Below are 27,878 nucleotides of genomic sequence, written 5' to 3'. Positions count from 1 at the left end.
ACACATGTATAAATACACACACACACCTATAAATACACACACACACCTATAAATACACACACACACCTATAACACACACTTATAACACAATAATAATTTATAACACACACACCTATAATTTATAATACACACACACACCTATAACACACACACATAATATAACACACACACACCTATAATATACACACACACACCTATAACACATTTATAATACACACACACCTATAACACACACACACCTATAACACACACACACCTATAACACACACACACCTATAACACACACACACACCTATAACACACACACACACCTATAATACACACAAATATATAATAGATTGCAAAAAGTGCACATTTACCAGTGATATTCTATACATTTCTAGCTGGCCGTTTACAATGTCATAAGTCTACTTACCACAACACTACGGCCCACTACAGAGTGCGGTCCTGATAAAGAAACCAATCTGTCTTTGAAGCAGAAGCTCGCTACACCTTGCTCATCAGCAATCACATTTCCAAGATCACCTACATGTCTACAAAATAAACAGTAAACAGTTTACAATACATGAACATACATCATACATGAATGCAACTTGGCAGTAATTTGACCTTGAAAGGATGTGAACTAGGCTAAGTAAAACAATTCTTTAGCTTATAAAATGCAAAATATGGATAAGAAACTTAAATTAGACAAGTAAAATGTAAAGTTGGGTGATTTCTAGCAGTTGTGAAAGCCAAAAGCATCTGTAAAGATTGCACAGATAAGTACTACCTATACTAGGTAACCCATTGGGCAATATATTGTACATGGGCCTGTCCACACTGCAATATGATCTATTTCAGGGTGTGGCCCTCCAAGCAGGTACTTCCCATGGTTTTATTTCTGGCACTGAAACATACAATGTAAAATTCCCTTAACAGTAAACTGCTTAGTAGGACTACCAGCCAATGGGTTTAGGTTGTAGGATCAAAGCTTGTACAGTAGAGCCAATAGTCCGCGGCAGTTTTGCAGGTTTTCTAAAGCTTTTCAGCTGGTGGGAAATGTGTCTAGTTTCTTTGGAACACTGGCTTCCTTAGGTCTGTGAGGCACTATACAGCATCTTGCTTAAAATGACTGGAAATCATGTGACTAAGCAAAATCACAAAACTGCATATTTGACATTAGTCTAGCATGTACACAATAGAAATAGAAGTTATGTTCTTACCATAACGTTCCATGTTAGTTTTCTTCTCGCCTTCTTGCTGGATGGGTTCGGAGCCGACCTCGGCTCCGACTCGGCCACTCAAAGCTCGAGAGTTGGTTCCACCGGCTCGAGGCTCCCCTTATATCCCACAATGCTAGGCGAGAGTTACCTCAGATCTCATTTGTAAGCTAACCCCAGCTTATAACAGAAACAGTATAACTGTAAAAACAGAATCCACCTCTAACAGGAAGAAAGAAGGGTGACCTACATCCTGAAACAAGAAATATGCATAATAGCATAGGACTAAGAAAGAGGTGGTAGAAAGAGAGGTCACGATCACAACTCCTCTAGGTCTGTCCAGGCCAGGGGGAAGGAGGGTGGGACGCAAGAAGGCGAGAAGAAGACAACTAACATGGAACGTTATGGTAAGAACATAACTTCTATATGTTGTTGTCTATCTCGCCTTCATTCTTGCTGGATGGGACCGGCCCCTAGCACCTTGTCCCGGTGGCCTAACGGAACAGACTCCTGAGAACAGTGGAACCAAAATTAGCTCTATGCCTAGAAGCTAAATCCAACTTATAATGGGAAATAAAAGTGTGAGGAGTAGCCCAAGTAGCCGCTGCACAAATGGTGTCAATAGGCAGTCTGTCTTGGAAGGCTAGAGAAGTAGCCAAAGCTCTGGTGGAATGGGCTTTAGGTTTATTAGGCAGTTTTTGGTGTCTAATCTCATAAACAAGGGTAATCAGAGATGTTAGCCATCTGGATAATGATACCTTTGAAACTGGAAGTCCCTTTCTGCTTTCCGCATAGGAGACAAACAGCTGATCAGATTTTCTGAATTGTTTCGTCCTGTCCAAGTAGTACCTTAATTGACGAACATCCAGGCAGTGTAATTTTTGTTCAGACCTATTTGAATACTCTGGGAAAAGACAGGGAGGTCAATGCTTTGGTTTAGATTTGATGTTGAAACCACCTTAGGCAAAAAGGACGGGTTAGTTCGTAAGGAAACTCTGTCCTTATGGAACAAAAGATAAGGAGAACGACAACTGAGTGCTTGAAGTTCTGAAATTCTTCTAGCTGATGTGATAGCCACCAGAAAGAGAGTTTTCCATGATAATAATTTCAAGGAACATGAAGCTGCAGGTTCGAAGGGGAAAGAATCAAGGAAGCAAGAACTAAATTTAGGTCCCAAGGAGAAGGAGGATTTCTTATAGGAGGTCTGAGAAGAAAAACTCCTTTCAAAAAGGCTTTGCAAAGTTTGTGGGACATTAGGGCAGATTCAGAAATGCCCACATGAAAATTAGAAATAGCTGCCAACTGAACCTTAAGAGTAGATGGAGATGAACCTGCATGGAAGAGTTCAGCAAGAAAATCAAGGACTAGTTGGATGGAAGCGGTGAAAGGATCTATGTCCTTTCCTTGTGCCCAATATGAGAAGCGTTTCCACTTACTCAAATAAATCTTTCGAGTGGAAGATTTATGGGAAGCTATCAATATATCTCTAACCGAGTGAGATAAATGAGGAAGCCTGGCTACGGTTGGCACTGGAGGAACCAAGCAGTGAGGTTCAGAGAGGGAAGGGAGCGATGAAACTGACCCGATTGGTGGATCAAAAGATCTGGAACTAGGTCCAGACTCCACGGTCGCACCAAGAGATAACGATGTAGAAAGGGGAACCACACTTGTCGAGGCCAGTAAGGAGCAATGAGGATCAATGAGGCCTTCTGAGCGATAGCTTTCTGTATTACTTGAGAGATCAGAGGGAAAGGAGGAAATGCATACAGAAGTCCCCGGGGCTAAACTTGGACTAGAGCGTCCCTGCTGGGTTGGCCTGGTAAAGGGAATAGAGTGAAGTATTCTCTGCACTTGCTGTTTTGGGAGTAGCAAAAGATCGCAGCAAGGCTGACCCCACTTGAGAAATATCTCTCACTACAGAGTCTTTCAGAGACCACTCGTGAGGCATGAGTATAGCTCTGCTCAACTTGTCCGCAATGTGATTGGACTTCCCGGGGATGTGCGTTGCTATCAGAAAACGCTGAGAAGAAATCGCCCATTGCCACAGTCTGAGTGCTTCTCGACACAGGGGGTATGATCTGGTTCCGCCTTGTTTGTTGATGTACCACACTACAGACATGTTGTCTGTCGGGATTGCAATCGTTCCTAAGGGAAGAGAGTCTTGAAGGGCTTGCAACGCTAAAAGCACTGCTCATCTCCAGAACATTTATGTGCAAGTGGCATTCGTTTGGTTGCCATGTGCCCTGGACTGTCCTGCCCTGATAATGCCCCCCCCACCCGATCAGGGAGGCATCCGTTGTCAGAGTAGCAACCGGAGGAGGTGGAACAAATGGTCTTCCCGACAGGAGCTGGGGGGAAGACATCCACCACATGAGATGCTTTCTGCACGCTTGCGTGATCATAATGGTGTGAGACATTGGAAGTTCCTGGTATGACCATTGAGAAAAAAGCATCCACTGAAGGATCCGCATGTGGTATCTGGCCAATGGGAGGAGAGGTATGGCGCTGCCATGATTCCCAACACCTTTAGAACTAACCTGGCTTTGGCTCTGTTGTTGTTGAGAAGTGACACCAATTTGTGAATGTCTGATATCCTTTGGTTCGTTAGCGTTGCAGACATGTTTATAGTATCTAAATTTGCGCCTATGTAGGTAATAGTACGACAAGGCGACAAAACATACTTTTCGCAATTTATTGAAATACCCAGTTTTTGACAAACGCGAAAAGTATAATCTCTGGCCATCAAAAGGAGATGCTTGGTGGGAGCTGTGAGAAGCCAGTCGTCCAAATATGGAAACACCTGGAATCCTTGTCGTCTCAGGTGAGAAGCTACCACTGCCATGCATTTGGTAAACACCCGGGGGGCAGTGGTGAGACCAAAGGGCAGGGCCCTGAACTGAAAATGACTGGTTCCCAGCCTGAAGCGGAGGAATCTTCTGGAGCGTCTGTTCATTTTTATGTGATAGCACGCATCCCGAAGGTCTATAGAGCACATCCAGTTTCCTTTGCCCAAAAGGGGAAGAATGGATTGCAGCGTGACCATCCGAAATCTTGTTTTCTTGACTGATTTGTTCAAGACACTGAGATCCAAAATCGGTCTCCAGTCCCCTGTTTTCTTTGGAACTAAAAAGAACCTTGAGTAGATTCCGGATCCTTGTTGGTCTGCTGGCACTAACTGAATTGCTCTTTTTGCAAGCAGTTTTGAAATTTCCAAAGCTGCTATATCCCTTTGAGCGGGTGGAACATCTGGAAGGGATTTTTTTGACTGATTTGGAAAACGAAGAAAGGGGATAGAATAGCCTTCGGAAATGATGGACTGTACCCATTTGTCTTGAGTCAGGGATAGCCAGGCTTCTGGGTACAGTGACAATCTTCCCCCGACTGCCTCCGAAGATGGGCAGTCGGGCAACACCTCAGGGATGCTGAAAGGGCTTGTCAGGAAAGGCTTCCCGATTGCCGTGGTTCTGCGGACCCCTGCCCCTAGGGCGTCTACCATTGTTATTACCACCTCTGCCTTTGTTAGGAAAACGACTCTGTACGCCAGGCGAAGTCCCTTGAGATTGTTTACGGAACCACATCTTCCCACCCTTCTGGCCTTTGGGGTAAGGCCTAGAAGGAGTCGAAAAACGGACTCAGACGGCAGAAAGGGTCTTGCCATCAGTCTCGCACCTAGTCAGGGTTTCTTTCACTTGAGGACCAAAGAGAGATGATCCATCAAAAGGGGAGTTTGTGAAAGACGTCTTGAAAGGTTCCACAAAGTTGCATAGCCGCATCCAGGCGTGCCTACGTAAGGCTACCCCTGTCCCTGCGGCTCTGCTCACTCCATCGGCCGCATAAGAGAGGAGGCGCATGGAGGAGTTGGATATGGAATTAAGGGTAGCCAGCTGCGTGTTCATTTTCTTGAAACCCGCAGCTGTAGGGTCTTAACATTTCACTCGCTTCCTTGATCAAGTCCCTTTGAAGACGAGTGAAATGGCACAGGTAATTCAGCGAACGCATGGTAAATGTCGCTGAGGAGAACATCCGCTTCGCGTACCTAGCCATGGACCTAGAATCCTTGTTAGGGGGATGGACAGGCACTGAAGGATCAGCCAGTTCCTTCTTTGTGGCACCAGCTACCACCATAGCATCCACAGAAACCCCTTTTGATAAAACTGCTTGTCTGATGGAGCTGTGATGAATTTGGAGGGTCTCCTGGGAGTGGGGTCCACTGAATCAGGAGCCGCCCATGCCTTCTTAGCAACCACCTGCATGAGGGGGTCAAGGGGGACACCCAGGAGGTGGAAGGACGAGAGCCAAACGCCTCAAGATACACAGATTCGTCCTCCGAAGGGTTGAGGGCTGGCCAATTTCCCTCTGTTTCAGGATCTCCAGAATGTCTGCAAATGAGACATCTTCAGAAGGGGAACGGGGAACCCTCAGAATCATCCAGATCTGTGTCCGACGTGATAGACTCAGGTGAGTCAATGTGCTTCCTCTTGCACTTCCTCTTCCGAGGAGGCTCTTCTGCCAAATCAGGAGAGGCCTCGGAAGAGGATGAAATCCCCAAAGGGGGCTCCTGAGGAGCTGGCTCTCTGCGGTCCGGGATGAGGGAGTGAGTCGACTTACCCTGAGGCAGCATAGAGGGAGGGGCTGACTGAGCCGACTGTGGAGTAGAGCCAGGCTCTAACACACTCCGCATGACCTCGAATGCACCCCTGTCAGGCAGAGCCAGAGGTCCCCGCCCGAGGAGCTAAGGACCCCCCCCCTCGGCACCGACAGTGATGGCTCCGAGGCGATGTCGAGCCGAACTCACCAGCGCCAAGCACCGAGAGGGAGAGGGGGGTCGGACAAGGGTCCGATGCCACTCACCCCCTCGGAGCCGACGAGGGAAGTCCGGCGCCGAGATTCCTCCAAGGAAGAAAACGGAGCCGACGACGGCGCCGAAGACAATTGTCTCGGCCCGGTGACCACAGTCTCGGTTCCGACACGACCCGGCTCGAACTCAAGAGTCGAAGGAGGAAAGAGTCGATGGACGGGGCCGGCACCGACTGATGAGTCGGGCTCTGAAGCATCTGGGCTAGTGCCTCGGACTTAAGCAGTCGACTCACCACCCTCTGAAGGTCATGATCGGAGAGCCTCGATGACCTAGAGGAATGAGACCTTGGCCCGCTTCAGACAGCAGGGGAGATCCTGGAGCCGAATGAACGGAGCCAAGAGAAGGTGACCTAGACCTCTTTCTGGTTGTCGGCTCAAGATCTTGTCGGAGCCGACACGGTACCTCGATAACCTCGGCCCGCCGGAGCCGAGGAAGCCACAGAAACTGTGGACTGAGTCTTATCGGCTCCAGCTGGAGCCGATAAAGGCAAAGGTTGAACAACCTGAGGTCTCGGCTCAGAAGCCGGAGCCGAAGACCTCGATGCCTTAGAGGGCTTCCCTGTTGAGACAGACAGGGAATCCTCTGGCTTCAACAAGCCTCTCAGAATTAGCTTGTTTTTTCTTTCCTGCAGGACCCTGGGGCTGAAGCCATGGCAAACAGCACAGGAGTCCTGCAGGTGCAAAGGCCCCAGACAATAGACACAAGTGTGAGCGTCTGTCAGACATTTTCTGACAGCACGCATCACACTTCTTGAATCCGGAGACCTTTGCTTCTTTAGACATAGCCTAACTGACAGGTGTACACAAACACACACTCAAACACCCAGTTATACCCTGTCAGAAAATATAATAAATTTTGTAATAATACTAGAATTTAAGTACAAAATTATAGTAAACTACACAAACACTCCCTTAGGGAAGAGAAGGCCTAAGGCCCAAGGGAAGAACCAAAGGTTCTTTTAGAAAGAAACGGGAAAAATATAGGGTCGGGGATAAAGTTCTATAATCTACACTAATCTAAGAAGAATTTAACTTAAAAAGGGGTAAAAAGAGTAACTTTTAGAAGAAAAGCTAACACTCACCAGGAACCGGTAGAAGCAACCAACCTCGAAGCTGTAGCGGCAAACGAGATCTGAGGTAACTCTCGCCTAGCATTGTGGGATATAAGGGGAGCCTCGAGCCGGTGGAACCAACTCTCGAGCTTTTAGAGTGGCCGAGTCGGAGCCGAGGTCGGCTCCGAACCCATCCAGCAAGAATGAAGGCGAGATAGACAACTTAACATGCAGACTTAATGGCTCAGAAGTTGTCTGCATTTAAACAAATCTAATACATGCACCAGGTAGCATTCCCGATGCTGAGAACTAGTTTTACAATGCAGTATGGCCAACAGATTTTATCTTTTCCACATTGATACCCTACAGACTAATGCAATACCCTACAGACTAATGCAATACAAAAATGATTGGGGTCATCTGGTGGAAACCAGAAACTGCAGGTATGTGAAATTAAAAGGTATTCTGTCAATGTTTTAAGTGTTCAATTCAAAGCTGTTTGCATAACTAACATTTTCTGCCAACTGGATTTAGTCCAGGATACTGCAACCATTTCAGGGTTCTACCATGTGGCACCAAGAGAGCATCAAAGTGAGGTATATGAATTAAGAACTTCACTCAAGTTGTAGATACTCTGGCCTAGTGAGATGAAGTCCTTAGAGTGTCAGATTTGACCTAGTTAGGCTCTGAAAGGAGAGAGCACAAGAAAAAACAATGAAAAGGAGATAGAAAAAGGTGTCTTGTCCAGTAAGTGGCCATGCATAGACAGATGCAGACCCAGTACACAGATTACTGGGAAAAATGGTAGAACTACAGGAAAAGTTCAGACTTGAATATTGGGAATGAGCAGATCATATGACTGGACAAGATGGAAGCAGTTAGAGCAGCTAACAAAGTAGCTACAAGTCCTACTTACTGGTAACAGATGTTAGAATTCTTCACATCAGTGGTATTTTGGGGTTACCTCCCAAGGTAACCCAGAACTGAAGCTTCCCGAGACAGGTGATTAGCTCAGCATACTTTTACAGGAAGTGAAGTGTTCAGACTTAAGCTTCCATAAAGGAGAGGAAAGGGCCAGACGCTCTTATCAATTGGCAAGAGTTTGTAGCAAAAGCCATTTAAATTGGTTTCTCCCTCATCTACGTCACACCCAGACATCCCCACTCTCATCTATGTCACACACCCAGACATCCCCACTATCTACATCTTGTTACTCCATCACAAAAATCAGAGGTTGTGCACAGTTGAGGTGGGTTTCCATCTGGGCATAGTGGGCAGGTGCCACTGAGGAATTTGGACAGATGTTACTGCACATAGGACTTGTGTGGAAGGGCAAGACTCTAGAAGGCCCTGGGGAATGGCCCAAGCAAAGCCTGCTGTGGACCTTGAAATGTCAGTTTGTATTGCTTTGTGAAGCTATGACCAGAGGACCAGGTTGCTACCTCTAGCATCAGTTAACACCTCTTCTAGGCAAGATTAAACTCAGGGGGAGTGAGAAAACAGAACAGTGTGCAACAGTTTTAGTGAAAGGTGGCTCTTGGCCCCTGTATAGGAGAAACTACTCAGCACAAGTTCCTAACGTGTTAGGTCAATGTAGTACCAGAGCCATGCGCAACCTGTGTAGAATCTTCTCCCTAATTTTTACACTGAAAAAATTAAGGTAAATTCAGAAACTAAAACCTGGATTAGAGTCAACAACCATGTCATGAAGTCACAGGGTTTGGCCCTTCAAAAGATCTTGCAGCTCAGCAACTTGCCTTGCAGATGTCAGTACAAGTCTTCCAAGCAACAGACCACAAACCAGCCCAACAGGCAAGTTTAAAAGGAGGCATAGGCAATTTTCGTGAACAAAGCAGAGATTCAAGGGGGTCTCAAAACACTCAGTTTTACCACAATGAGGGATCCATGGCCTAACAAGCTGAGGTGGCAATACATATTTTGATAAAAGCATATGGATAAACTACCTCTAAGTATCTCATTTCAAAGTCAGAGGGGGCAGAACCCTTTTGGGGCCTCTTGTCTAGACACCACCTAAACTCTTCCACTTGTAAGTGAAAAGCTTACTAGTTGCAGGTTTTCCTGCTACCTTAAACACCTGCGGCATATCACATCCTTATGAAGTGCCTAAAAAACTTAATACAATCATCCCATCAGTCTTTGGAAACTGCTCTAAGCTGGGGTCCATCATTCTCCCATGCTGTCTGCAGATTAGTATGGAGGGAGCTTGGGGCAGTTCCCTCTGCCAATGCTATTAAAAAGGGAGAACCAACTACCTGATCAAAAGGTGTTACTGAGCTTTGGCAAGATTTCCTCAAGGTACTTTAAGATTCAGAATCAATGGAAAGACTAGAAATGCACAGCGGAACCATGGGAATGGTGTGCCATCTTCCAAGCATGGATGCAAGGATTGACCAATTGTTTTGAGACTAGGCGAATAGATCTGCTTGAGGTGTTCCTCACATTTGGATAAAGTCCTAGAAGACTTCTACATGGAGTTACCACTTTAGGGTTTGTTTTGCTTAGTAGACACTTCTCTCATGGAATGCACTAGGCCAGCTACCAGGCAATCACTGGCAACCATCTATTTCCCTTGTTCAGGTACCACAGGTGCATCAGGTACAGAAGGACATTTAGCTTGCGAGTGATTTTAAGGAATCACTGGCATTTTACATTTGGGTTTTGGTGAGTCATAACTCCAAAAGCCATGCATTTAAACCCACAAACACTGCTCCCACAAAATCTGGAGTCCCATCTGGACAGATGGAACCAGGGTCTGAAGAAAGGGAGCCCTAGATTCAAAAAAGTTGATCCCTCGACCACTGTAGTTACACAAACCCTAGTACATGTAAATCCAACGGCTGTAACTGCTGGAGACAAACACCTTAAGTACCACCGATTCTTTGCGAGTCTAGCTAGTGTTAAGATAAATTTACCATGAGGCCTACAATCTGAAGAATGCTCTTGTTGATACTGCATCCAGAAGAGAAATCCCAAGAAAGTGCCCTGGCATGTCAGAACTTTGTAAAACAGCCTTACCAGAAGACTTGTCCAAACACCCCAAGAAAATAGAGTATGTTGGGAAAGATTTTGAAGGATCAATCTACACCTCCAAGAAAAGAATTGTCAAGAAAGATTGAAGGATCAATCTACATCCCAAGTGGGAAAGGAGGGCTGCAACCTTGTCTAAAAAATACCAAGAAATTGAATTCAGAACTTGCACAAATGAGCAAGTCGCCTAAATAAGGAAACCAGCAGATTTCTAGTGTTCTGTAATACGAAACCACCAGGGCCAGAAGCTAGTGGATAGCCCAAACAGTAATGCAGAATACTGTCAATGTAAACCAAGACACAGCAAATCTCAGATTTCCTGAAACTGGGAGCATGAGGAATAAGGTTTCGCACACTTCAGAATCAAAGTGGTCTGAAGCAATGCTAGGACAAAGTGAGCATTCCAAATTTCAAATAAAGGTGGTCTAGAAAGAAATCTAATGTGTCTCCAGGGGTGTGCTTTTTGGCAAAATATTAAACCTTGCTTGTGTATCAAAGGCACTGGGGGTTCTATGACCCCCTGCTTCTACCATATGATGGAGCACTGGAAACAGTGCCGTCTGGTGGGTGTGGGGGAATTTCTCTGAAAGGGGAAGATTTTCTATCCACCATCAAGCAGATACTTTCAGGCAAATGTAGTCTAAGAATATTTAACACCATCTGCAGTCAGACTACACGGTTGAGAGCGCCCAGAGAAAGAATAGAGGGCAGGGGTGCGGAGTCTTGTTTTGAAAGGAGCTCAGTTTTGAATTATCTCCTGCAATTTCCTTTTGGATCCCCATGTTTAGTTGGGGATTTGTTTGTTCTGCCCCTTTAAGAATGATTGGAGAGCTTTGTACATGAAGCATCCTGGATAACCCATACATCTGCTATCACCACATGGTGAAAATCTTGAGAATGGGTGACCTGTACGTTTGCCACTTACTGCAGAAGAGTTCTTTAGCATGGTGTTAATGTACAGGTAACGCTGGCTAAGAAAAAAAGTCAACCACGTCAATGGCAGCCATTACTTCTCACTTACTAAGCTTATCAAAATAATGAAAACGTAGAAACTGTGTGCATGTAAGAGGTAAAGATTTATACTCAAAGCAGTGCTTTTGCTGTACAGCAAGTGAAAATTAGCTGAAAATACACAAAGGTGCCTGCAGCATGTGCCTCCAAACACCCCTGGGTGGCTGTTTATACAATGCACCCTGCTGGGCATTACTGCTTGAACAGAAGGCCCAAACACCAATTTTGAATTTTAAGGTGCATTCACAAATCCAACTTTTAAAACAGTTCTGATTACATAACCATGCATAGTCTTACAAAAGTAGCATTAAGGTTGTAGATGCACACTGAAGCACCTCTCAAAGCAGGATACCAGAGTCAAATTAGAAAATGTAAACACTTTGCTCCGCAGGTGAAGGATACAGCAATTCATCCAAACTGTACACACTAAAAATAAAATTTCTACATAGCCTTAAATTTACTGCTAGATTACTAGAGATTTTTACCCTGAATATTTTCCCTCTATCAAGGGACACTGGATGAGATAAAGTTTGTCTGCAGTCACATGAGGATGCTATACAAAACATTTTTCAGAGCCTTAAGGACCTCTGAAAACTGGTACCCTGCAAGCAGCTTCATTTTATAAACATCTTCCAAGGCCAGTAAAGGGGGGTTGGGAGAAAAATTGGCATCTAATCTTCTGCCAAGGTTATGCCATGCCTAGTTAGACTGCTTCCAGGCAAAACATTTTTAAATCTAGCAATTTGAGGAAAAATGAACACCTGGACTTTAGCAGAGGCTCACCTTCTGAAGAAATCACTCATGTTAGCTATGAATTTACTATTAAGTACGGCAAGGAAATTGGGACAAGATCCACAATATCCAAGATCTCCAAGCTAGTACAAGGCCATGGAAATAACCACCAAAATTGGTGGTGTGCAGAACTCAGCACAAGAAACCATCTGCCCTATAAAACGGCTACAAGGCCATCAGCTGTATGATGGAGCTTGTTTTTATAGTGAACTTCACTACTAGTGAAAAAATGCCTAGGGACAGTAATATCTGGCCTGGCAAGTGCTCTTACCCTAGACTATTCCTGCACCTGAAGGGTTTGATTCTCCCACAAATGCAGCAGGTACTGAAACCGTCCAAGGCAATGTGTTTATAACTCAGTTCCATAGTGCCAGGCAAATCTAGAGACTGGGCAAAAATTAGTCTGTGGGCCAAGAGGAGGACCTGACAGAACAGTTAAAGGAATTTTTTTTTTAGGTGCAATGGGATTTGCCTTGGGGTGGGGGGGGGGTAGCAGAGTTAGGACCCAGTCAAGGAAGACCACCAGCCAGAATAAAACTGATCACAATAAGCACCTACAGTGTCTAGTAATAAGCATGTCCTCCACAACTAAAATGCAGCCAAACTGTCCTATAACAAAAACATTGAAATTTGTTCAGGATAGCTGCCATCAGGTCAAGAAATGTCCAGTACAGTCCAAATACTAAAGCAACCAATATGCCACTAATGGCAAAAATTAGTTCCATGCAAGTAAATCGCCAGTTCCTTCAAAACTTCCATTTGCATCATTCTGATGTTAAAACAGCCACACAAAGACTAAACTCAAGGTTCTGCAACATCAAATTATGAAAACTAAAGTAGAACAGCAGACAGATTTACAATTCTGACTGCACACAAGACAAGCCCTTAGTGTCCCCAGAACAAAGTTTCTTTAGAAACAGTGAGAAGCATTTGTCTAAACAGAAACCAAAGAAACACTGCTACAAATCCCCACTGAAATTACAATCAGAAAAAAACTAAATAATGGGTCCTCAAATGGAACACACACCAAGTGTGATTAAGAGACTTGGGCAAAATTGTTTAAAATGCATTTGATCATAGGAATTGCCAAAAGGTGATATTTGGGCTTAAATTGTTAACATTTTTCACATGGTGAGCTTTTCATACACCCCAAAGGCTTCTAAGTATTTCCTGTTAAACAAAACATTAAAATGTTGTTAGAACAGGCGAGTGACAGTCAATACATTTTTGTAAATGCAATAAGCCAATGATAAAATTCCAATAGGAACCACATGTCTCAACTGTAATAGGGTCAACTACAAGGCAGACAGTTATGCTGGTAATTTACAGGACTACCAACACCAATGCATGAAAAGGCAAGTGGAAACTGCTCAACGCAGTTTTGATGCGATAACGTTGAGAAAGCAACCTACAGGTTTCATGATAAAATGCAACCCTACCAGCAAAAAGTGGATTAGTATTTTGTCATTCTGCAGCAGGTTTGTCAAAGGTGGGAAACAATAGTGTGGAAAATTACTCCCTGTACACCAGGCAGAGATTTAAGATTATTCCAGTAATCAAGGACAAGCAGGCATGACATTCAAGCTGCTATATCCAGCTATTTTCTGAATAGATTTTAACCCTCTTGGAAAGAATGCAGCACATGCTTAGGAGGAAAGTCTTTTCCAACAGAGAAACAGGAGACTGCTTGTTCTGTTCTAAAGCCAAAGAGAATAAACCAGTGAAACATTTTCCAATGTTTCAAAGGAAAATGAGACAAACTCAAGTTGGCTACAGAAACCAGATTATGCTGGAAACAAAGCAGACTGGATTTGGGATATTGTGATCAAGAGAACCAGCAACTTGTAAACTGAAATGTGGGATTATACAGCATTATATTTGTGAAACAAACTTGGAAATACTGAACTACTTTGACTGTTAAACTCACAGGACTCAAACATTCCCCATTTCATGTCAATTTAGAACATTTAGGAGGTGGGGAGAGGAGTCATGTACTCACCACAACATTCCATGAATCAATTGCCAAACCCATCAGTAAGAATGAAGGAGGTAAAACTTCATAAATGGTTCTCAATAGAATTTGAGTCGACAACTGCATGCTACAAAGCTTATTAGGTGTAATAGGGATAAAGTAAACAGGTGCCCTTTCCCTCATCCAGTTTCAAGAAAGGTAGGCAGTACACTGTAGAAAAGTTTGGATAAGAGCACAATGAGAAAGTGATTTGCTTTTATTCCAGCATAGGGGAATACCTGGAATAAGGCCCTTGGCTTGATCTGTTAAGTTTAAAGATTAAGCAAACCACCAATTCCTGTAGCAAACAGAGGACTGCTTGTAGTAAAGGCAACTGGCTATCTGGTTCTAATACATCTATGGAGATCTAGACTAAGGAGCAAAGTTAGTTTTCCATTTTTTCTGAAAAAAAAATCAATGTCAAACAGATAATCTGAGACAGAAGATGGACAGCATTTAGAAGCACAGGCTGTACCATGCGTCTTAGCAAGGATAACTTTACAGACAAGTCTGTGGCTGTCAATCTAGGACAACTGCTCATGTTAGAACAATCAGTATTTGAAGATGTACACAAGTCTGTGCTAATAAGGTTTCAGGTGGTGTTCTGGATGCGCTTGCTTTAGTGAAAACAAGAGTTTTGTAAGATCATAGGACATCACTAGGCTAATGGCCCTTACAAGCCTAGCCAAGTTCTTATTTCCATGATCAGCACCAACTGCTTCTGTCCAAGAGGAACACAGGTGGAACCCCCAGGATAAGTTTATGGTCACCCATCCAATTGTCCAGAATGCATTTGAAGAGGGCCAATGAGGTGCTCATTTGACATTGAGTGTTCCAACAAATCTGTCCGTCCAGCAGGTTTTAATGTTGCATACCAGGTTATGGTCTTGAGTAACCAGTGTACCATCTGACTTTTGGATATGAAGCATTTCCAATAACGCAGGGTCAGAAATTGCCTTCTATGGAAGGCAGAGATCACCTCCATAGTCTGAAAGAATAAAGTGACTGATTTCAGACCATCCCACAGGACAGATGAAGAAAATTCAAGGTCCTTTGCCAAGAACCTTTGCGGTCCCTCCAATTGCGGCAGGTGCTTAGAAAGGTACATACCAAAAGGGGTGCTGTACACAATTACTGGCCTGAGCGGCTACAGGGAGGTTATCACTTTTCTGGAGGCCATGCCCTTACTAGCAATAATGCCCTTCTTACCTCTATGAAGACATAGTAAAAGGCAATGCTGTCAACCTGCGTGCCCAGGTCTCACCCCCAAGTGCATACTTACGGTGTTATTGATGTGGCAGGTTGAACACTGCTTTTGCTGAAATGAAAATTGCAAAAATGTATTAAGGCTATGACTGGCTCCAGTCATTTGTGTAAAACTCTGGTAGGATGCTGACAGATACCAATCTGGGAACTTTCAGCCATAGACCTTTAATTTTTGCTTGTACTTTTGAAGATTCCAAAACAGTAGAGGTCCCGGGAGTGATCCCTGTGAACACTACTGATTACAGGTCTGGAGGTGGATTTTCCCTATTTTGACCAAGTTCAGTGAGCCAGTTGGCAACCCAGCTAATATAGGGGTTAATGCCTAGAGTGTCAATTATGCCAAGTGGGGAAGTGCCAAAAGTCTTGACAAAGTCCAGGCAGGCTGTATGCACAGATTTCCCCTTGTTCGGGGCCTTTTTAGCTGCCTGAGTTGTCCAGGTTTTAAAAAGGCATTCTCTCCCTTTGACAAATTGAAACAAGCAGAATCAAGTATTGTAATCTTTTAGGTCCATGAGGATTTGCTTCATAGCTTTGCAGGTTAAGACTAGTCAGGCCAATAGGTGTATAGTTCCCAGGGTCAGTGGAAGCACCACCTTTGTGACAACTGGCTTTCCCATTCAGCAGGCACCAAGCTGGTAGTACCCTGTGGTGTTGCTAATTCATGAAGCCAATGCAGGACACAGCCTGGGATGTTAATCCGGTCCCATATATGTTTTTTTGGCCTTAGAGGGGGCATTTACAACTGGGATGTCATAGGGTGTGTGGCAGGGACAGGGTGTGAAGTTCACAGAAACTGTTCCCAACAGGTTAGCCACATCCACAGGCTCAGTATGTTGCATAACTACAATTTCTGCACAAACCTGAGCCTTTCCTTTTAGGTTATGGGTATAACTGCAGAATGCCTTGGGGTTGCCCTGTGAAGTTAATTTGGACTTTGTTTGCTTTGGAGGACTTGGTCTTGTTTAAGCTGAGAGTGTTTCCAGTTTAGGAGAGCTCACTCCTTGCTCTTAGGCAGCAATTTCTTCCTCTTATTGTAAAGCCTGTTAATGGCAGTTGCCCACCAGGCAGGGCTGCTCCCATCAGGTATAGCACAGTTAATGCAGTTATACAGGTCTGTACAACTCTGAATAGTTACCAGTTCCATCTGAGAGAGAGGTTGCAGTGAAGCTATTTATATCATAAGACGTTGTGACAGTTACTTTGAACACAAATTTGTGGTCGGATCTCACCAGGGAGGACCTCAGTGGGGGTGCTACACTGGTCCCCCATATTGGGGAGCACCACATCCAGGATGTTGGCACAATGGTGTCAACCAGCTGGTCCAGGGCATTTGGTAATTCAATGAATCTTTGGACGAGTGAGCACAAATAAAAAACTTAGTCAATGGGTGGGTAGTTACCCAAAACCATGGTGTCTGGATGCAACTTGGGACTCAAGTTGGTGCTCCGATTCATGGAGGAGTCCTGAAGTTGGCAAGGACTTGAACCAGTTAACTGCACCTGGAGTCTCGCCAGGGAGACTGTTTAACCAGTCTGAAGGTATCTTTAATGAGCATTGATAAAGAAGTTCACACCTTCAGTTTGAGGTCTGAATGTGTGGAAGGTGTAACCTGGTATGGCTGGGGTGCTCCACAGCTCTGAACCAAGTCTCCATGACTGCACAATGCCTGCACCTTCCAAAGTGAGGGGAGTATAGTTTCAGGTTGAGACTCCTAGCATTTAAAAGCATAACTCCATCTAAAAACCTAGGTTAAGTTGGGAATTTTGTTCTTGAGACATTGCCTAATAAGGCACTATGGGGGGTGGCAAGAGCCTTAGCCAGTAGCAGAAATCCCATGGGTGACAGATCTCTAGCAAACCATCAAGGTCTGCCAATCATGTCATCCCAGGCTAAAAGTGGATCCCCTTAGAATGACACCAAGCCAATTGAGGTTAATCATTGTTTGTACAGAAGCATCCTATATGAAGTACAAAAGCTACTTAAGGCTAGGGACATACCTGCGTGAGAGTCCCAATAGCTCATGTCTCTAGGTCTATTTCACATCACAAATCTCATTTCAGATCATTTCTGAGACCAAAAAAATCTCATTTTCAAAATACTGAAAATTAGTTTGCCTGAATCTCATTTCACTGAACTGTAGGCCATAAACTGTGGGTTTCCTTTGACTTGTGATACAGAATCATAACTTAGTGCAGACTGCCAGAATACCAATGTTCATGTAGATAGTACAGTGGGTATGTCTACACTTGTATGGGAAGCATCTAGAGTATAGTAGATGCTTTGTGCATTCGATGTGCATTCCCAATAGTAGTGGCAGCTAAGGCAAGAAAGGTATATGCCCTTTTCCTCGCTGTAGCGTGATCCCAGAGTTGGTATATATAGTTAGGATGTGCGAGTGGCATAGCTCCCCTACTTCATTTGGGGTCGGTGTCTGGTTCTGTTGAGGGTACGTAGTTAAAGTTCTAGAAAGAGTAAAGAGCATTATTTTTAGGGTTTCCCCATTTATTTTTTTAAATTTAGCACTAAGCTTTTGATGAAATGAGATTCAGTGAAATGAGTTCAGTATTTTGAAATTTAGTTGATTTGGTCTCTGAAATGAGTCAGTGAAATGGGATTTCAGAGAAGTACAGTCTTCATATAGTCCAGAGAAGTACATAAAGTTCACACCAACGTGCATTACAACAGCCCAAATAGTACCCATTGAGAGACTGAGTGCGTGTGTGAGCACATATCCTGGCACTCGACTGACCTTTATCCAGCCTGGTGGTAAACGGACATGTGTCACGATGGAATTGCCTATGACAGATTTTTGCCTTTAAGGGTTTGACAGGAAAGACACTCTAGCTTGAGCTATTCTACATAATGTGTTCTGCAGAGCATTACATGCAGCGTGCTTGCGTTTGGATGCTCTGGTGTGGACCTCTGCATATGCAGGCATGTGATGTGGGTTTGGAGTATGTGAGGTGTGCATGCTGGCAACCTGCTCATTGTCAGGTGTGCTGACTGGAGTGCGAAAGCATAGATATGAGGTTAATATAGTTGCATCTCACGTATTTTAGTGGACTAGTAGAGTGTTGTCAGTAAACATTAGTTGCTACACTCCTCAGGATACCCATGTCAACCAAGCTGGCTGCAGAAACTAGGAAATTCTCCCCAGTGAGAAGTAAATTTATATAACTAGGAAGAGGTCACTCTTGGTAGTGGCTAGTGGGTGAGGTGTGTTGGTACCAGAGGCTAGGCTTAGTTTTCCACCTGACTGACAAGGGCCGCAAGAAACCTGTGGGAGGACCACATGCAAACTACCACGGAAAAATCTGACATTTGCATCTAAACTATGCAGAAATACGGTGGAGTGCTATACAAAGTGAAAATGTGGGGCTTAATACCTTTAATTCAAACTAGCCAATAAGAACGTTATGACCTCTAGTCCAATTACCCTCAATTAGATGGGACCCAGACAGCACTGCTCAAATGGGTGCAGAAGGGCCTTCAACAAAAAGGGCTTGAAGTTTATGCTCAGACATTACAAAACAGACTCAAACATAGCAAACTTGGAACAGGGCAGTGCCACTCAGCTGAAACAGTGAAGTGTGACCAAACAGTTCAGACAATTCAGACAGTGAATGCAAATACAAACTAACAGTGCAATATTGGAGCACAGGCATTTAGTTAGTTGGAAGCAATAGATAGCTCAGATTTCAGTATCTCAGTGAAGAGCTGGTTTTAGTGCTAAAGTGATAAACAGTCTAGCTTGAGCAAGCCAGAATCTAGCCTATGGCTTTCTAGTACTTCTGCATTTTACAGCAAAGTGCATATAATCAAACAGCAGAAGGCAGCTTACGTAATGCAATTCCCAGCATAGGAAAGTGTAGGCAACTCCCACCACAAGTCTAGACCACAAGCCTTCCTAATGTAAAACCAAAGTGCTTAAGTCAGAACTTCAGAACAGGCAACAGGCCTACAACCAGCAACTTCCAGCCAAAAGCAAAAGACTATCCTCTCCTGCCCAAGAGTTTAGACCACAAATCCTCCTAATGTAAAGTGGTTTAGAACCCAAGTGCTTGCACCAGAATAAATAAACTTGGAACAGGCACAATAAGCTTTCGTCAGCAATTCCCAGCTTAGAGTGTAGGCTATACTCTTCTGCCACAAGTCTAGACCTCAAATTTTCATAATGTAAAACAGATTTGGAATCCAAATGCTTAGAAATTGACCACTTAGACCACCTTCCACAGTAGGAAATCCCAAGGAGTTAATGCAGCCAAGAAATCTCATCACTTCCGATATTCCCAGCTATGCCCAAAACATCTCCAGCACACCACACAAACCTCCCTCACATGCCAGGCTAAGATGGTACGCAAAATCTCTAGGCACACCTGTGGCACAAACATTGAAAGGCAGAAAGCAACTGTGCAACTGCCCTATCTACAGGAAAATAGACTGATAGACTGTCCAAAAAGATGGCATAAGCTACCCACAGCACAGGATTTTTTCTTAGATGCTGAAAATTCTCCTGAAAGCAAGAGGAAGGTCAAAAAACCCAGACTTACAAAGCCAAGTGCCAACACACCAAGATCTCATATGAGGCTATAGACTCCATGATTCAAAGCAATTGCTTAAAGGTGCAAAGAGGTAGCTCTACCAGATACTCTTAGCATTTCTGAAAGCACCAGCGGTAGCTACACAACTGGTCTGTTGGATATCAAAGGGCACATGTGGTCAATCTACTTTAAGCTCTTCTTGGCTTCATCCAACTCCTAGATAGAGAAGGTATGTTTACACTTCCTTCCAGGCAGAACTTAAGGCAGCCCAGATGAAAGTTAGAGCTCTCCATCCCCAAGGTTCTGCTCCACCCAGGGGGTCACTTGTGGGAGGCTGAGTGGGTTAAACACTTAAGGTAAACTGGCCTTTAGAGTCGAAGCAAAACTCCCTACATATTTGTGTATACAGAGGATCTTTGAGCTAAACGCAACCAAGTGTCTAAAGCCAGTCATGCAGTTTACACCAAAGTCATTCAAGAGGAAAGCTGCAGAACTCCCTTAAGGAGCTGTCCAATTTTGATGAGGGTGAGACTATCCACTTTTGATGAGGGTGAGACTATCCACAAGCCTAGGAAGTAGCTAAACTAACATGCCTACTCCACCCATCCACATCCACCCAGTGAACAGTTGAGGTAATGCACTCTACCATGTGGACAGATTTGATGGAAAGCTTGGTTTTTAATCACTTAAGTGACTGCCTCAGTTGTCAAATCTGGCTGTGAGATCAAATAGCTTCAGTTTGGCAAGAGCCCATCTACAGAAACTAAGTGCAATCTCAGACAATCTGGTGCAACAAACTCCCTGAGCAGGGAATTAATGCCCCCCCCCCCACACAAAATGTAACCCTCAAGCACTTACTGCTGCAGTTCTGCAGATACAAGATACCGAAAAGGAATGCTCATCTCTTACACATATCCAACTGGAACAAGCAATCCAGAAAGCATAGATTCCCAGGTTAACAGACTGCCAGTGGATTTTTTTTAAAACCAGGTTCCTAAACTGACAAAATGAGCCTAAAACCACACTTTACAGCCACCACTGGTAAAGGACGAGTTGGGGTCTTTGTCCCAATTCCACTAGAAAGTGTACAGTGAAAGATGGACACTAATCTTTCCTGCAGTGGTGTAGAGTGTATCCATCGCCACCCACCACCTAAATCCTTGGAAAAGAGAATTGGGAGCAGGCTACATTTTCCAACCTTGCAGTCATGTCCACACTTCAGGTGCCCCATACCCAGGACACTACCCACAGAGCTCACATCAACCCCCATAATGACGGGAAATGTGGTTGACATTTCTCCATTTAATTCACATTAATAGCAGAGACTACAGGTATACAGCTCTGCTACCTGAAGTGCCTCTACTCAGGAGGTATAAAAACACCCAACTGGCAACCTGAACAGTGGAAGTGGACCTCAACTCCCTTTCTACAGCTTACAGAGCACTCAGTTCAAAGGAGCCATGTGAAGACTATGCAGAAGGACTTGGAACCAAGCTCAGGTGTGGTTCCCAATCTACAAGCAAAAACGTTTTCAAAAGTTCTGAACACAAGTGCAACCCCATAAAGCATGTACAGTCCCACCACTCCCAAGTCCAGAGGCAGATGGTCATACATGCTAAAATGAGGTCATCAAACCTATTGTACCAGTGTCCTGTGAGATTTTCCACCATTAGTAAAATGAGCGACTGCTGTGGGCTCAGATGCAAGAATTGCACTGCTTCCACCACAGACTGCCAAGGGTATTAACCTCTCAAACCCCGTCAGTAGGGACAAGGACTACACAACTTTTGATCAAGTCATGCAAGCTTACCATAAAAATGTTAGAATGATTACTGCTGCCTTGACTATACAGGCAACACCATACCAGTGACAAAACCAAGAGTTTCCAAAGCTTTAGGACAACTTCCACATGCCCAAATCAATTAGATCAAGTTCATAAAGGTTTGAGTGTCAACCCCCTACAGAGATTTCATGCTAGAGGAAGACTTAGCTCTGAAATACTAGGAACAAAAGTATAGCCACCCTAAACGGCACATTGGAAAGTAAAGGGGAGGGAGGAAGCAGCTACTGCAGCACAGATAAACGACCTGCTGTTATGGCAAGTTTACACAGCTTGGCTACATCATACTGATCACTACTGCAATACCCTCAACTATAAGGGCAATTAACCCATCATATTTGGGAGGTGGAAAGGAATGGGTCCAGGAGCCCATGGAAAAACGTCCTAGCAAAGCCTGACCTACACCAAAAGGAAGCTCGCAATGCCTTTAAGTGTGTAGATGACAAAGTTGCTGCTTCTAGAAAACTTCAAGAATCCAACCCTTTACAAAGTGCCATAGATGAAGCAGAGGCCCTAGTGGAGTAGGCCTGGATACCTGGAAAAGTTAGGGTGAAGAAAAGGCAATAACCAGAGAACAATTTGGAACTTTTTGGCACAGGTTATCCAGTCTTACCATCACATGAAATGAACTAAACTAATCCAAAGATCAGAAAGATTGTCTCGTCAAGATAGAACAGCTGTCTGGCCACGGAACATATAGGGTACCCTTCTGTCTGGCCATGCAATGTATAGGGTACCCTTCTTATTTTTAGGTTCAGGAAAACTAGATTGACATTAGTCTTAAAATAAATGGATACCACTTAGGCAGAAATAGAGTTGTACAAGAACTTACCTGTGACCTCTGCTCAAAAGAAGATTATAAAGGGATCCTCAGACCATCTCAAAGCAAGCATCCTGAAGATCAGAGTGGCTTGTCAGCTAGGAGGGGCTAAGCAAGAGGTAAGCCCCCTACAGGGTAAGTGGTAAGTCCCCTACAGTCCTACCTAGACGCATGGTAATCTATTGAGGGGAAAGATTGCGGGAAGAAATACTGGAGTAATCAGCAGGGAATCTATTATGGTAAGTTCTTGCACAATTGTACTTTATCCTGACAGCTCACTGTGCAGTATTCCAAACAAATGGGAGATTCCCAAAGTTGAAGGGAAAGCAAGGGGGTTGACTAGTTGATAGAGGAAATGTCCAAGAGGCTAGAGAACTGACCTAATAAAGGCAGCCCTGGAGCTTAAAAAGCATGAATGTGTTTACTGAAGTTGTGAATTCAACAGGAGAGTCGTGACAGGGAAGCAGAAGGAATTTGGCCAGGGGAGTGGCCATTAGAGTACACCACAGAAAGGTGCAAGTCAGAGGCATCTTCCTATTCACAGTAGGATGAATCTATACCAACTTTGAGATGTAGGAAGGACGGGCAAAAAAATAGGTGATTTTAGGGCCATTATGGCCTAGATAAGGGAGAAGAGATGCTTAGTTTGTCATTGCTTCTTTGTATAAAATCAGCCTGAAGCAAAAGCAGTTCAGACCTCTTCACATACGGAGGACCCCCCCCCCCCCCAACTAAAAACAGAGGGATGCCTTTTGGACCCTCTGAAATTACCTGCAGTTCTTGTAGTGTCCTGTCAAGGCCCTCTGACACTGGACTTGAATATACAGTAGGTTCTGGAACCTCAGCAGCTGCATTATAATCAGTGGACAGACAAATCTGGCCTGGGCCTTCTGTGCTTTGTGGGAAGAGGTACATCTGGGGAAGCAGGATACAGCATTATGGAGTTGGCCAAACACTTCAGACATCTGGTCTCCAAAAAGTAAGGGAAGACAGATGGGATTGCAAAGTTTTTGGCATAGACTGGCAAATGCAACAGGCTTTGCTGTATTCTGCACCTAGACTGAAGACACTGGGTATGAAGATTGTATGGTATTTCAAACTGTACCCAACAGGGTAAAGACTAATGAAATAAAAATAAAAATCACGAACAGCACCAAACTGTTTAATGAAGAGCTGAAGGCTCCCAAATACCAAGCACTTTCACAATCAACTGATGGCTTAAGTAAAAGGAGCACAATCACAGGTTTTAAATACAAAGTTCACATGTGCTTTAACCAAATTTCTTGATTACAGTTCCAATATACATAGTGATCTAACTCACAAGTACCATAATACATGCACAAAAAACTTGCTAAAAACATGTTAAAATATTTCTTTCCATGTAAACCAACATAGAAAAAACTTATTGCACATATATTGATATCAAAACCCTGATTGTGAATTGACTTCCATAACTGAAAGCTAAAAGACTTTACACAACCATAGCCCTTTGTTTCAAAATAGGCTAAAGAGAAATGTGATCAAGCCCAGGGTGAGTTGTCGCATCTAAAATCACCTGCCATTTGAATTCTAAAGACTCGTGTTGTCATCACCCCCTCTCACTTGTCAACACCCTGTCAAATATAAACTTTTTGAAACTTCTTGGGATGTAAATACAACGCATTGTGGCAGTCCTTGTTTTTGATGGCCCTCTGGTGTTCTGCTATCCTTTCCCTTAATCTACGTATGGTTTTCCCTACATAAAATCCTGTGCATGTCATGCAAGTTGCAAGGTATACCACTTTTTTAGAATTACTAAATCTACCCGGGCATGAAATTGCCTTGTACCCCCCTCAACCACGTAGGGCCCATCATTAATATATCTACAGTACCTGCATGGCCCACATTTGCTCATTTGTAAATCTACTTTGTTGTTTTTCAAATAGATTCTTTAAATTTAAACCTCTTGAAAAATTTTGGTTTATGACCAAATTCTTTGCATATCCATGTTAAATGCAAGGTCTCAAGACTTCCCAATCTCAATATTGTATGTCTGCGAATTAAGACAATAGCTCTTGAATCAAACATTTTCAAATGAATAGACTAATCTTTCATTCACCTAAGTGAAGTGTTCTACCAAAATGGGTTTAAATGTCCACCTTTTCACCACCTCTAACTGAAAACAATTTAAATGGATTGGCAGCCTATGTTAAGAATACACAAGGGCTGTTAAACAAGCATGAGCATATATTGGACTATTGCTTAAAACACCTTGGTACTATTGGCAAGGGTGAATTGGTTTGGTCATTCCTTACTATAGATGTGGTCAAATTATTTTCCACAATACCTCAAGAGGAGGTGTTTGAATACTTTAGGAAAGGTCTTAAGTAAACATGTCACTACTGCAAATTTGAATGTAGTCAATTTCATGGAATTAGTACTAAAAACAATTGCATGATATTTGAAGGTGAAATCTACCAAATATCAGGAGTGGCTATGGGGACCAAATGTGCCCCCATTTTTGCTAACCTTGTATTACTGCATTGGGAAAAAACCTGTGTGTTCCCTACCCCTTTTTTGAACGTATTGCATTATACAACAGATTTTTAGATTACATACTTATTTTGTGGAAGGGAAATTAGGATGAAGCTAGAAATCTTTAGGAATATCTTAATTCTACTAAACAGTCTTTCCTTCACACATAAATGGGACAAAGACCATTGATTTCTTGGATATTAAACTTGACAAGGTTTAGAAAATATACATAGAAGAGACCTACAGTAATTCCCTTTTGCATTTTTCAAGCTGTCATCCATTATATCAGAGTAAAAGTGTTAAAGGGCAGATAGTCTGTCACGTCTTGTAAGTAATGTGGCTTTTCATAGGGAGATTTACAAATAGGAATGTTTTTGGACAGATTATCCATTGAAACTGTTGATTTCAGTTAAAGTGGTGAAAAGTGGACATCATTTAAACCCATTTTGGTAGAACACTTCAAATTGATGTGAATGAAAGAATTGAGTCTATTCATTCGAAAATGTTTGATTCAAGAGCTATTGTATAACTTGCATGCATACGATAGAGATTATTGTAAAGTCTTGGGACCTAGCACTTTACATGGATATGCAAAAAGAATTTGGTCATGAACCAAAAAATTTAAGAGGTTTAAATTTAAAGAACCTATTTGAAAAACAAAGTAGATTTACAAATTCACAAATGTACAAAATGGGCCATGCAGGTACTGTAGATATATTAATGGGCCCTACGTGGTTGAGGAGGTACAACAAGGCAATTTCATGCCCGGGTAGATGTAGTTGTAATTCTAAAAAGTGGTATACCTTGCAACTTGCATGACATGTGCAGGATTTTATGTAGGGAAAACCATACGTAGATTAAGGGAAAGGATAGCAGAACACCAGAGGGCCATCAAAAACAAGGACTGCCACAATGTGTTGTATTTACATTCCAAGAATTGTGTTGGTTTCAAAAAGCTTATATTTTGTTATTGACAGGGTGGTGACAAGTGAGAGGGGGTGATGACACTAGAGTCATTAGAATTCAAATGGCAGGTGATTTAATTGCAACTCACCCTGGGCTTGATCACATTTCTATTTAGCCTATTTTGAAACAAGGGCTATGGTTGTGTAAAGTCTTAGCTTTCAGTTGTTATGGAAGTCAATTCACAATCAGGGTTTTGACCAATATATGTGCAATAAGTAATTTGTTAGTGTACACGAAGAAAAATATTTTAGCAAGTTGTGTGTACGTATTATGGTACTTGTGAGTTAGATCACTATGTATATTGGAACCAATAAAGAAATGCGATTGGTTAAAGCACATGTGAACTTGTATTTAAAACCTGTGATTATGTGCTCCTTTTACTCTGAAGCCATCAGTTGATGGTGAAAGCGCTTAGTATTTGGGAGCCTTCAGCTCTTCATTAAACAGTTTGCAGTTCGTGATTGTGTTTTTATTTTATTGTATGGTATTTGCCTACTGCACTTGCTCCTCCTGGAGGCATAAAAGAGGGTTCCCCAAATGAGGCACTTCAAGTTATAGTAAAAGCCAAATTATCAGTTTTGATATGCAACCTGCTTTTGGGCTGGCAATGAAATACAGAGGATATACTCTCATATTTGCCTATACAGCGACTCGAGACAAGGTCACACGTAAAGTGTACAACCCATGAAAGTTTTAGCTTTAGTACCCTGGTCGGATGTCAGCAGCAATAACCTGTTTGGAATACTGCAAGGGTGCTCTCGTCAAGCCATTAAGGACAAGTTACCAAAAGGAACCCTCTGCAGAAAGTGACAGTGCTGACTCACCCTACAAGCTCAACTCAGATATTCATGCAGTCAGCAATGAGTTTTCTGTGCTAAGAACTTCAAGTCAGCCAGCTTATCTTGTTCAAATGTAGCAAGTGTTTGCTTCTCCAGAACAAAAGTTCTAGGGGCAACTTTTTCCTGGAGGCCTCTTGTGCAAAATACTCTTCACACATTTGACATGGTGCTCCGAAAAGAGGCTCCATGGGCAGACACCGAATAGCCAATACATGAACCCTGGAGGATTAAAAAGCCACAAGTTGCTTACAGAAACTAGCCCTGATACGAATGCTAGCCACACTGTTGGCACATCTAGAAAATATCTTCATTTACTATGAATTTCTAGCAATATTCTTTCCTTAATTAGCACCTGCTGCATGACCTCAGTAAACAGGTGCCCAAAGGGAATGGACCTCAAGGTAATCAGTTGGAAGTCAACAGATATGCTCAGACACCAAATGCCACTAGTCTTGTGCAAGATCCATTCTGTGTGGAAGCTTGTGGTAACTGCCCCTGGCCACTTCCAAAAGTGAGCACCACTATTGCTAGAGCCAGAAAAGTTATAATCTTGGGAGACTTCTGAAGCTCAGAAATACCCTGGATATCAGTGAAGTGGTAGAAAAGCATACAGGAACATTCCCACCCAAGCAAAGGAAGGCATCTATTTTCCAGACTTGCATGGGGTCCAAGAGGAATCTTACCAGCTGATTGGAGAGAGTTCAGGCCTTTGGAACACCCCACCCCCCTGATATAGTTTCAATTTGTGAGGGTCCACACTTGTCCTGCTCAGGTCAGTTTTGTTCCGACTGAATGCTTGAAGACTTGTAAAGCTACTTATCAGGCCAACATGGCTTGTCTAAAGGCGTACAACCTGGTTCTCCCTTGCTTGTTAATGCACCATAAAAACAGTTATGTACTCACCATAACATTCCATCGGTGTTCATTTTCAGTCTTCAATATGTGGGTTTTGTTCTGATCCTCAGAACTGCCACTACAATATCTAGTGGGATCCAAAAACTTGAGCCCATCCCTTACCCACAAAGGACCTATCCCAATTAGGTTAGCTGGCTGATAAGCACTTTCATGGAGACCATCTGGAACAGTAAACATGCCAAAAAGGTAATCCATTAGCTGCTC

General features: G+C 43.3%; 1 protein-coding gene across 1 annotated transcript in view; it reads right to left on the bottom strand.

The window, feature by feature from the left end:
- Positions 1–27,878, bottom strand: part of SOD1 (superoxide dismutase 1) — a 264,044-nt gene that overhangs the window by 147,203 nt on the left and 88,963 nt on the right. Inside the window, exon 4 of the mRNA XM_044071412.1 lies at positions 416–533. Coding sequence (XP_043927347.1) covers positions 416–533 — 118 coding nt within the window. The remainder of the gene's footprint in view (positions 1–415; positions 534–27,878) is intronic.

The sequence above is a fragment of the Protopterus annectens genome, chromosome 5.part0 (assembly GCF_019279795.1).
Source record: "Protopterus annectens isolate FY-2018-M chromosome 5.part0, PAN1.0, whole genome shotgun sequence".
In the NCBI taxonomy this organism is placed as follows: domain Eukaryota; kingdom Metazoa; phylum Chordata; order Ceratodontiformes; family Protopteridae; genus Protopterus; species Protopterus annectens.
Note: the sequence above shows the minus strand (reverse complement) of the source record. Positions and strands in the feature narration are given on the sequence as shown.